Here is a 12,916-nt window from a genome sequence, read left to right as displayed (position 1 = left end):
CATACCAATATATCTTTGTATGTAACTGCAGTAATGGTGAGGAGAAATAAAATTGTGTCTTGCCTTACCCGTCCAACTGCTAGCTCAGAGCTGAAGATATTTCTTGTTTACAGGTGTATGAAAAGCTCTGTTCTTAGGAGTCCAGCTCCAGGCCAAGAAATAATGGTCTTGGCTTTTGTAAAGCAAAAGAGAAGAAAGCATTTAAGCAGAATTTTCCCACAGCTGTGTGGAATATGCATTGATCCGGAGAGACTTAATCTTGGTGTAAAACTAAATATACTCTTATCCCCAAAAATATGAGAAGAAAATGGTAGGGAGAAAAGATGGGTGAAGCTGGCAGACATATTCATCATGAAGAAATGGTTGTGAGAAAGGGAAGTCACTGTTCAGGACCAGCTGACACGGTGTCCATAGCAGGGTATAGTGCCAGACACAGGAGAAACCCTGTCAACTACTGCAACATTATTTCTCCTGGGAAACAGAAATTGCTCAAGAAAACAAGGATACATGCCTTATTCTTTCCTTCTATTAATAAAAGTAGAACAAAATCATCTTTTGACAAGTGATATTCACCAGTGTGCAGGAAGAGCAGATGAGAAGACAGATGATAGTCACAGGTCAGCACCAACGAGTTACTCTGAGTACCAAAAATATTTAATCTCCAGAAGCCCATGGGTCACTGTTGTACCACACCAGGAGTACCTTTTTTAATGGACTTCACCTGGGAGATGTTTCTTGATCTATAGGCTATCAAGGTGGTTTTATGCAACCTTCTCCTCAGCTATAGTTAAAAGGTAATGCCCCATTCATGACATTTCACAGTTTCAGAAGGGGAAAAAGTCTGGTCTTTTAAAAATAAACCCATTATCACTTACCAATGGCGATATACAGTATGCCAGCATTTGTACCTTCTTTTTTCTTAAATAAGGACACATGAGGAATATCTCAGGAAGTACTTCAGGATTTTTGAGTGGGTGGGTACGGTAGAGGAGGATTAAACGCATAACTTTATTTCAATGTTGTCCACAGAATGTAGGTCAGCCCACTCCGATAGAAATACCCCAAAATCCAATTCTTCACATTCTTAGACATAATCATTTAACAATTTTGCAGGACAGGAAATGGTGAATTTTCTTCATGGTCCTGCCCCTGATTTGTCAGGGGACCTTACTGTTTGCATCTCTGGATTCCTTCTTTTAAAAACTGCATCTAAGTTTTGCTCGTCTTGCAAACTACTGAACAAAGTGATATTAAACAAATCTTGAGTATTATAGTTTCTATAAAGCCCATGTCACCATGCTCAGTTTCTAATTTCTTAATAATGCTATTTTATGAAACATGCGCAGGATATATTTATTTCGAAATAAAAACATTTGGAAAATGCCCTTCCCTCCATATATAAGCTAGTTTTAACTAATAATAGATACATATTTTGCTATGTAAAAGCATCATCTATTTTTATACTGAAGTTTTTGAAGTTTATGAAGAAAACTCTTGTACACAGGAAATCAGGGTCCATTTCTTGTTTTAACAAGGATAATCCCTTGACCAGTAGGCAAAAATATTCATTCCTCTTTAATGTTAATTAGCACACTAATCATCCTATTATATGTTTCACAATTTATTGAAAGCAAGCAAGTTGATGGGGACATTATTAAATTCAAAACATCTTTCACCTTATTTATCCGGAACTCAATAAAATTGTTCAGTCACAGACTTGCAGCCTCCAGCCAGGTTCCTGCTATTAGCCTTAAATCACTTTAAGAGTGCAATAACAGCAAGCTGCCAAACTCAAACATACAGCCATCTACATCTGCTAGATGGTTTGTCTCACTGGACAGTCTGGAAGAATTCCAGTTATTTGACCCAAACTGTACAGTTTTTTGTTGCTTACCAAGGAATTAATACTTTCAAAATCTGCAAATGAACATTTGAAAAATATAGACAGGAATTTTAAAAGGTAGCAATTGTTTGTAAATGGTTGGTTGAATCTCTAAATTTCCAATCTGGACCACAAGGCACCATTTCAGAAACTGTGATTTCTTCAACTGAAGAAGCTTATCAGGCTGAACAAACAAAAACAGGGAGCATGAAACATCATTTCATTTCATCCCTATAGAGAGGAATGGCAGACAGCTGGAAGTGACAGAGCATGGGTGCTGCTACCCAGCTGAATGAACACAGGCAGCAGCAATACCCACCCCACCTCAAAACCATCAGACTCACACAGAATCACAGAATGTTAGGGGTTGGAAGGGACCTCGAAGATCATCCAGTCCAATGCCCCTGCCGGAGCAGGAACACCTAGGTGAGGTTACACAGGAAGGCATCCAGGCAGGTCCTGAATTCCTCCACAGTAGGGGACTCCACAACTCCCCTGGGCAGCCTGTTCCAGTGTTCTGTCACCCTCACTGAGAAGAAGTTTCTTCTCAAATTTAAGTGGAACCTTTTGTGTTCCAGTTTGTACCCATTACCCCTTGTCCTATCATTGCTTGTCACTCAGTGACCCCTGAGTCTGGCAGCACCAGCCTCTTCATGCAGCAGTACTAGCAGTACTTCCAGAATATCATGAATGAGAAAACTAGATACTTGGCTGCCCTCTCTAATGCTCAGGTCTGTACTTCTGTATAGATAGCATAACCAAAATACAAACCCTTAACACCACTGTTTCAAGATGTTTCATAAACTGATTCTTGAGCTCGTCGCATTTGATCAGAGTGCACATATACAAGGCTGATTAACTGAATGAGCTCTTAATTAAACCTGTTTACTCGCTCTGAACTGGCACGAGTACACAACAGGGATGCTAAACCAGCACAGCCAGAGCTGCAGGGGAGGACTGGGGTGGGCAGGCAGTGCTGCCACACCATGGAGAGGCTGCCATGAGCTGCACGGTTCAGCCACCCACTTCCCTCTTTGGCCTGGAGAACACCCAGCAGGCATTGACTAACTGCTCAAATGCACACGTGCATACGTTCCCACTGCAAAGTCCTTATTTAATGTCTGAAGTCATGTGTAAAATCTAAGGGCAGTGGGCCAAAATTGCTGCTGGCTTCTGTCCAAATTGCACTTCCCGCTTTCAACTGGTATGTCTCCTTAATAGCAAGCCCCATGCAAATAGGATAATGTACATCATTCAAAGAGCCTTTATCTTCACATCAGACTCTTGATTTTTCCTTTCTTAATTGATGCAGTTACATTCATTCTTGTCTGGGATCACAAACTGTAAATCAGAGACAGGGGAATGAAACAGATAGGGAGCATAACCATGCTCAGGGTTAGGTCTTACTGGAACAGACAGCAAGGGTCTTAATGACTCCCAGACTCTCTGAAGGCCTTGAGCAAACTACAGTTTCACAGAGGTGCCCCCTTTGGCTGCACATGTGCTACAGGTGATTCTCATTTCATTTGCCTACACTAATGGTTATTTGCAACCCTAAGACAGCTGCGCGGAGTTCATTACATACAATTTCACAGGTCTGATGAGGGCAAGACACTAACCACCACACAGAAGAAAACTCTTTCAGAGCATAATAAGTTATCTTTGTTCCAGCATTGCTTAAACTTGTCCACACTAGCCAGGCACTACCCCGATCAATGAATCCATACTGCCTAAGCTGATGTGTCAAGTCAGCTAATCTTAACTGAAAACACATGCTAAAACACTTGTGATCTGGGCATACCAGATCAGGAAATTCCTCTGCAGCAGCTCTGACCTACCATAGCTTCTACAGGGACAGCATGGCTGACCATGTTCTCTGCCTCTTCACGTGCAAAGCAAAGGAGGCAAGGCAAAATTTCCTCTGCAAGGGACGGAAGGCTATCAAAGTGCGTATTCAGGGTATCACTCACTAAAGTGAAGTAACTGTACTTGTAAATAAGCACCTGTTTTAAGCTATTTTAACAGTGGCACACATTTATTATTTAAGTCTAAGAGCTTGAACATAATGTTACATTTCTGTGGATGTCTTTAATAAAAATATATTTGGAAAAGAGAACCAAGGAAACCTGACTGATACAAGAAATAGATTAGGTTCATTTTTGTCATTAAAAAGTTCATTTTCAAGTGTTTGGAGCCAAATTTAAATATTTGCACGAAAAAAATCTTCTCTGACAACGACTAAAATATGGTAAAATGGGAAAATACACAATATGGACACTGCATACAAAGCACTAATTTTACAGTAGTCATACTTAAATTGTAAAGGAGGTTGTATTGAGAAAAATCTCATCTAATTGAAACATTAAAGAGCTTATGAAACCACAGGGTCTATTTTCTTCTCTGATATGTTGTATAATTGTTTTATTCTGTCCCAAGACAACAAATCCTCCTCCAACTATTCAGTTTGCTGAGGTAACACACATGCCTACATAACTTCTTTTTTTGTTTCTCAACAGAAAACAAACAAAATCATTCCTTTAGTTCTGCCAACTACAAGTGCTGGCCCTTGAGGAACTTAAGGCTAGGTGGAAGGAAGCTGTAATAACCTGTAAATTAACTTTGCCAATACAACCAGTAATGGGACCTGGTCTTTCATTCAGAAAAGGCAATACATTGTACTACATTATAATGTAGGTTAAATATTGCTTACTAGCAAACAGATGAGTCAAGCGACACAGGATGAACTACGCACAATCTAAGTGTTTTGCCTCCATTATCTGTTAAGATATTTCTGAATGTCAGAGGAGGAAGAGACTTTGTTGAGTTGCGAGTTTTTCTGAGGATGTAAGAGGGTATTTTACCGTATGTCCATGTCACAGCTACAGCAGGGAGTTGCAGTGATCTGAAGCAAAGTATATTTATTTTGTATTTCCAACATACAGTGGCCTATCCACATCAGTTTAAAATAGCTGAACTAAACAGCACATGCTCAGAGTGTATGGAAATTTCTGAATTATCACTTAAATTATTTTCTATGCACTTTCAAAAGTTTCAGAGATGACAAATTTTTCAAACCCGGTAAACTCTACTCTTTTTCTCCTCAATTTTAAAAAGCCTTAGTCATCAGCAACACATGTTCTGCTCTCCTGCAACTACATCCATCAATTACTCTTATGACTTCTTCCTGGCCAGATCTTAGATCACATCATTGGTTGCTGACACACCTCTAGAAGCCGCCCTTATTATTCTTTGCATCCCTTGCCAAGTTCAGCTCCAGCAGCGTCTTGGCCTTCCTGACCACATCCCTACACAACGGGGCAGTATCCCTGTTCTCTTCCCAGGAGGATACCTGTCCCTGCTTCCACTGTCTGTGGAAGAGAGGTCAGAATGACCAGTAGAGCACTACTCCTTTGTAAACAACATAAAGTCGCATCGTATGCCAAATGCTTTACAAGGCAACTATAGATCTCACTATCATTCATGTTTTTGGAAAATCGCCCTAAGTTACACAGACTGTCAGGATGAGCTGGGCAATCCACCAACAATTGTTCAGTTGTCCCATAAGAGAGCCTAAAAGAAGTGACAAAATGACAGTTTGGAGACAACTTGCACCACTGGGAAACTGCAATTTCACTTCAGGTGGGCCTGGAGTCCAACTTATGTTCAAAGGACACCCTAAAAACTTGTTAAGCTCTTAACCAGTATGAAATAAGAAATTCACTCAACAGGGAACAATATTTTCCTTCAAAAATCATTCATAAAAATATTTACTTTCAGGCTCTGTTCCCCCTTAAAATGTTTAGGTAATATTTTAGCAGGACAGTCCTGGCTCTCACCTATGAGTGAATTAGGGCTTTATCACTCCCATAAACTTATTTCAAAGCACACTGGGTCACCCCAAGAGTCCCTTCCCAGAGGACATAGTTTCAGAACTTGTTTTAGAGACTTGAATTGCATTCTCTATGGGGAGGAAAAGAATATTTCTGTAATAGACTGACCTTTCTTCAGATATGTCAATATCTGAAGGACGTCAGTTCATCGTGAGAATTTGGGAGCTGGCGTGGCTCCAAAGGCTCCACATATTTTCAAAGTGAATTTGCCTGTAATTTTAACCCATGTAGACAAAAGTGCATGGTTGGGAAAGGGCAGTATATATTTTAAAAAATCTCACTGTGATACAAACACAGCTGTATTACTCACACCAGTGATTTGGTGGTGTCATTTCACAAAGGCAAAAGATAACAAGGTTTACTCCTACGATCAGCCTGCATTCTTGCACGTCACATGAAAAAGAACAATGGAAACGTGGCTGGAATGTGAGAACGCACCAAACTACAATGACTCTTTGGGTGAGGGTGGAGAGAAACACACATACTACAAAAATCTAATAATTCTCCACCCAAGCATTGCTAGTGAATGACCTCACTGATTTCCTACATATACTCCAGCAGCCTTCCTGCCATCACTCTGTTCAGCCAAGCAATGATGTCAACAGTCCACCTGTGAGAGTGATGCAGCCCTCTGGGTCATGGTTGCAGAGAACTTGGATAAAAGCTGTGCCAGTGTTAATTAAATGCACCTCTTGTTTCACTGCTTATTTCCTCCGATAAGGCTCAGCTCATTTTTCCTGGAAAGACTTCGATGCTGTAAGGGAACCAGAGCCAACCACAACACAAAACAAATTTTGCTTAGAGAACATGAAGACAACATGTTAACTATTTCATTTAAAAAAAAAAATTCAGGGTTGCTTATCAGTGCTGGGGTAAATACAAATCTAATTCATTTACATGTGCTAAAGACAAGGTCAAACTACAAATGCTTGGTACTGCAGATAGTTTATTATCTTTTGGCAGTACTTGTCTCTTTCATTTGTAATGCCTTCCTTGATTAAATTGGAGCAGAATTCTAATGACCTGCTTTACCACTGATAAGTTCTGCCAGGTCGGAGTGAAAGGAGCTTGCCATGTTTTAAAAATACGCTTTAAGGGTGGAGTGTGACCTTTAATTAGCATCAGAATTATCACTACAACTTTTATGAATGTGTTGTCCAATAGCATTTTTTTTTTCTATATAAAGAAAACTAATTCACTGTCATGACTGGATGCTTTCACCATATGGTGTCACCAGGATTTCTGTAATCCCTCTAGTCATAGCATCTGACTTCCAGCCACTTTAAGCCTTCAGGACATGCCCTTTTATACTTGCTTTGATCTTGTAGACATTTTCAGACAGCTTTATTAGTAGGAGAACTGTCAAAGGAAGACTCTCAGTTTTGGAATGTAATATCAAAAATACTCCTTCTTGCACAACTTAAAAAGTACCACTAGCCCTTAGACTTAATTGCAGATAGCAATGCACATAGAAAAACTGAACATCTCAAAATAGAAAAGCGATCTCAAAATTAGTGTTATAAGTCTATTATGAGAGTTTGTTTCCTGATGATCACAACTCTGAATTCTAAAAGGCAGCAATTTGAAGCTCTTGCCATAAATTGAACTCTAGAGAAAGAATTGTAAGGCAAGTATGTTAGGTATACATTCATATTAATTAATTTGTTTTGTTTTGTAGCAATTGTGATAGTTCCAAGAAGTATTCTGTCCCACATTCCTGAGCATTAGCAATATTTTCCAAACAACTGATGATTGACATCTGTCTACTAAGACTTTTAGCTCATGGGGATGTTATGTTTATACAGTACTTTGCCCTACAAACTCTCTTGGAATACATAACACTAAGAGTACACTGCCTACCCAGTTCCTGATACAGGAAAAGATCCACGACTATAGTAACTCTCACCAAAGTCAGGGTAACTAACTTGGATGTGTTTTTCACAATCTCCTCCAGTAAGAAATCTCCTATATAAAATGTCCTTCACAATAACAGTATTTTTGGGTTCTAGGCAGAAACCAAAAATGAGAGATAATCCTTGAATTTGTTTGGCATATACTGATCCTACGGACAGTTCCTATGGGTTTATGAGGTTGAACTGCAGCTAGTTTGTGTTGAAGCATGCAGACTGTGATTCATTCAGAAAGCTCAACCTGAGAACATTTCACTCTGACACACTAGAGAATAGCTCCCTTGTGGATTTGAAGTAGTTGCTGCCCATTCTTCACATTCACTCCTCACAACTTTATGACACACATCTTCCAGTGCACTCTTGAACCCAGGCCATAAAGGAGATACTGGAACTTCTGACAAATTTTATTCTGTCACCAGTAATTAGAATTTTGTCTTACACAATTTAAATACACAGCTGTGCTCCACTTCTGGTAGATGCACATAATGTGACCATACAAAAGGAAAGCATGTCCTGAAGTCCAGTGAGTTAAAGTGACACAGTTTCCTGAACTCCAGGAACTCTCCTGGTCAGAAAGTACTTCCTTCCTTGTTTCAAACACTTAATTGTTTCAGAGGGAATTCAAAACAATAGATTAGAAACTTTCAACCTTTCCTAAGTGTACTGCTACACAAGGAAATCAGGCCATGCTCTGGGAAGATGAGATAACATTGGGAGAGTACTCTTTCCGGAAATGCAATGGCTTTTGCATCCCCTCTCTAGCACCATCCCATGAATCAGCTACACATAAGTAATTATTCATGCTATGAAATTCCAGATACAGTTCAACTACCGTTTGGGAAGAGATGTGTGCGGCTGGCAAAGGCATGAGCTAACTGGCTTCTCAGCTACTTTGATCAGGCATGTCAGGGAAGAAAACACCAGGAGTTTCCTAATCTGAGTATGTACTTTTAAGGACAGGTAGGAAGAAAGGATGACAATAGCCTCTTTTTAGCACCTCATTGTTTAAACCTCTAAAAAGGAGAAAGAATGTGCTACTGCTTCTGCAGTTAGAAGTCTATCCCTTCCCACCATAACTTAGTTTTACAGAACCAGCAGAGATGTTCACAAGGACTGGGAATAGATTAGGCTCATCAGCTGAAAGGCAATCATTTTAATCACACACTTTTTCCTAACACAATTCCTTTCATCTAAATACATCACAGGATGCTTTGTAGAGATGGATGAAAGATATAACATTTAGAATATAATCATGTAACTACAGGTATGTACAGGCTGCAGTTTGAATAAGGAAAGGCAACGGACACGTAAATTCATTTTTCTGCAGCATTAGGATGCCTAAGTATTCTAGATTAACTGAAAACATCAGAAACAGAACCAATGGCAAGAGTCATTCTCTCACACCCTGTAGCCAGAGCTCTTATAAGGTATTACATTTTCCTAATTATCTTTCCATATCAACGTAGAGCTGCAAAAAGTTTGAGGATAAAATTATTATTAAAAAAACCCAAAACAAAACAAAAACCACCACAACAACAAACCAAACAAGAACTCACCTTGTTCTACACACTATTTTTAGAGGCAAACAGGAAATGCACTTCCCTGTCAAGCTGGGTCAAAGGAAGGGGAGTGATCGAGTTGAATATTCTGCACTCACCGTTCCAACCAAAGGGTAGATGAATCCAGCTCCAATACTGGCTCGTACATTACTAATAGGCAAGATGAAACCAGTGGGAACGCCCTTCCTCTCAGGCTGATGGGAGAGGGACAGGTGAGTCTTTGCCATACAAATGGGGAGATTTCCAAATCCCTAACAGAAAAAGGAAAAAAAATAATTTTTTTTTTTTGAGATTGCAGTAAAGACAGAATATATTTTTACTTTGTTATCAGTATCTTCTGGAAATCCTAAAATCCATATAGCAATAGTTAACCTCAGTTTCTTACCAGCGAATATTTCAGAAAGAGGCAGAATACTGTATTTCACATGTTATTCTCTCTTAGTTCAAACCTTTGTCTCCAGAGATTTGACTGCAGCGCTATCCAGCTTCTTGAGTGGGTTCTCAACCTAGAGTTAGGTGCAAAAGTTGCCTATAAAATGGCTAGAGTGTGTATTTTTAGAGACCGTGCACAATAGGTACCACACTGAACAAGTAACCTACAGCAGCTGACTAGAACTTCCCTCTGGGCTCTAATGGCCCAGTTAGATAACTACATGAGACCAGGATTCATAGTCCAAAACTCTCAGAGGGTATTAATATCACAAATGGCCCATGGTGCTTTGCTTTGTTTTAATCAAGACAAAAACTGCATGAGGTGATGGTATCAACTTCACTAATGACAGTGCAGTAGTTACTCAAAAAGTGGGAGAAAATCAGGAGAAGGACCTCACAGCAGCTGCGCACATGCACTGTTTGTCTCCCAATTAACCTCCAGGCACCTTCCACCCTTCTGCTCAGTTCCTTGACAAACAGGGATACAATTCACAAGGCCAGGAGGAGTGGCAGCACTGCAGGGAATTGCCTCTGCAGCCCAGTGCTGACAACAATCCTTTAATGACATTGTGAAAATATTTCCTAATGCTACTAAAGTTTAGACTAAAAAAAAAAAAGTATTAGAGAATCACAGTAGGAAAAGATAAAGGCATGGATTATTTTGCTTCAAGTACACTAAACAAGCTTATTTTACATTGAGAAAATCAAATTTATTCTCAGGAGATTTGCATTATAGAGAAGATGGCTATACTTCTGCCTGTCTGATCAGGATGCTGAAGTATACTCAGGATTTTTTTCTGTGACACATCACCCATAGTTCCTATTTTTTGACAGAGGATCCAGCCGTGTATAGACACAGAAGCTTTCCCATTACAGAAAATATATTCACCACGCCACATGGTTTTAAAACTGCTTTCAAACTGTACAAAGCCCACGTGCTTTATGAATGGTGATCTATTTCACCTTCTAGCATTTATAACCCCTTGAAAAATAATATGAACAGAAGGAAACCAAAATATTTTACAAATATTGGGAGCTTTGTTACTAATATGCATAGCTGTGCACAGGTCTTTGTATGTTTGCAAACTCATTTTTTGCAAATACAAACAAACCACTCACACTAAAATCAGACACATTCACTAGCTGCTACTTTTGCAAATGTGCAGTTGACACACTCAAGGCAGTAACCAGAAAAATTACCACTCTGCATAGAAAGTATAGAGTTTCACCAACAATCTCAGAATTATTCCAAATAGCACACATATCCATGGGAGATAGCTTTCAAGGTTAAAATCATTCTGTTCTACCTAATCTAAACCAATCCACACTGACCTCCACAGTTTAGCACCATGGGTAAGCTCATGCCTTTTAGCAACGCTTGACTAAACACTCCAATCTGAGAACCTTTCAGACCCCAAGGTTTCCCAAGTCTTCTCCATCAGTTACCTGACTGCATAATTCACTGGTGTTCTTACCTGCCGGGTGTACTGATCAACTTGTGACTGTGCAGTGGGAGACAACTCTATATCCTGAGCTCCATACACCTTCTGAGCAATGATCCTTATTTTTTCAACAATAGGAAGCTGCAGAGACAAGGAAACAATACAAGGACAAACATTAGCCAAGAGAAACTAGAATCTTGTTTACTGAGTGAGAAATCTGAATCTCTCATTTAGATTCATCCTTGTTAAACAGGCTTGCTAAAGCATGAAACCAAGTGAAGCGCACTGGTAAAGGATATGACTCAGCTCCAGGTACACGAATTACAACCATAGTTTCAGCTACTCCATCATTTAGAAGCTTGTACAATTTGCGCATTACAAAGTTGACAACATGAGCTTACACTCTTGCCTGAAGTGGGGGAAGAAAATTACTGCAATGCAGTTTTATGAATCAAGAGCTACCACACTCTGCAGACACACAGAAGCAAGCTGCACTGGGTTAACAGAGATCAGCAGACAAAGATATTTCATTTCACAATAAAGATAAACTGTACAATGAGTGGATGAATGCACTGGAGTAAGCAGCCAGAGGAAGTTCCTCTGAGAAGCAAGGAACTGTAGCAGAAAATTCCTGACCCATCACTGCTCCTTTGATCATAATTTTATACATATATATATATGTATATATTTTATTCTCTCCTCCTATCCTACCTAACAGATGTATTTTGAATTGTAGCACTGATACTGTAAAGCACTTTGGACACTTAAAAAAAAAATAGAATATGAAAGCATCCTAGGATGCACTTTGAAATCACAAGTCACTAGGTTCAACCCTAGTCTCCATGAGTGTCCAGATAAAGTTATTCAGATCAAACTGAACATGTGTTCTGCCTTTACAGCTTCTCTTTGAAGGCAGACGGAGGCTCTCAGATTCAGGCTGTTAGAAATCCTTTCACACATTTTCAGCAGACATTTTTTGTCATCAGATTAGACATTTACTTTTTGTGCCATCGTTTCTGTTTATTTAGAGGAAACAACTCTTTCCTCTTTCTCTCCTCTTCTGTTTTGAATGACCTTGGAGAAAACAGTTATGACGTCTCTAGCCTATTTTTAAAAAGCCAACCTCTTCTACTTCTTCCAATAAGAACAGGACGATGGAAGAATGATCATAACACCAGTTCAGCTTCTTTGGTGCTGACCACAGATGGCCAGAGATGCATGCAATACTCCAGGGAACATCCCACCAGAAATTTGTACTCTAGCATATTTAATTATCAACACATGCGGAAGAAGTGTTTAACAAAATCTGAAGGGATACCACTTCGGGAAGAAGACTTGGTAATCTCAAGCAATACAAAAATCACCAGAACACAAAATAGATGTATTTCATTTTATTCCAACAAAGGCCAGAAACTGGTTTGCGAATAACAAACTCTATCTGGTGCATTTATAGGAAGTGCCACAGTCAATCACATTTTTGCAATGCCTGTCTAGAAGTAATGGCTTTTCTACAACAATACATCAGTTGAAGGGTTTATGTCAGACTGACCTTTCTGTTATTTATGACTGAATTTTAGAAAAATTAAAGTTGCAAGTAGTCTGCCTTTACATTAATAAAGAACTACAGCAATGCAGATGTCACAAGAAAAGAAGCTTGTTAGACTTTCAAGTAGCTTAAAAGTAAGGAAGTTAAAAGCTACTAAGACTCAAATAAAATCTTCCCCCAATACAAAATTTTGAAGTGACATTTAAAGATGTTCCACAAACCCCTTTCTGAACATGTTGAATATATGATTATTGC

The 12,916-nt window shown here is 39.3% G+C and overlaps 1 protein-coding gene across 3 annotated transcripts in view; it reads right to left on the bottom strand.

The window, feature by feature from the left end:
- The window catches only part of MTHFD1L (methylenetetrahydrofolate dehydrogenase (NADP+ dependent) 1 like), a 152,801-nt gene that overhangs the window by 39,050 nt on the left and 100,835 nt on the right, over nucleotides 1-12,916 (bottom strand). For all 3 annotated transcript variants that reach the window (XM_065835134.2, XM_071806421.1, XM_071806422.1), the window contains 2 exons: nucleotides 11,149-11,256; nucleotides 9,340-9,492 (listed from right to left, as the gene is read on the bottom strand). In XM_065835134.2, coding sequence (XP_065691206.2) covers nucleotides 9,340-9,492; nucleotides 11,149-11,256 — 261 coding nt within the window. The remainder of the gene's footprint in view (nucleotides 1-9,339; nucleotides 9,493-11,148; nucleotides 11,257-12,916) is intronic.

This window comes from Patagioenas fasciata, chromosome 3 (assembly GCF_037038585.1).
Source record: "Patagioenas fasciata isolate bPatFas1 chromosome 3, bPatFas1.hap1, whole genome shotgun sequence".
Classification (NCBI taxonomy): domain Eukaryota; kingdom Metazoa; phylum Chordata; class Aves; order Columbiformes; family Columbidae; genus Patagioenas; species Patagioenas fasciata.
Note: the sequence above shows the minus strand (reverse complement) of the source record. Positions and strands in the feature narration are given on the sequence as shown.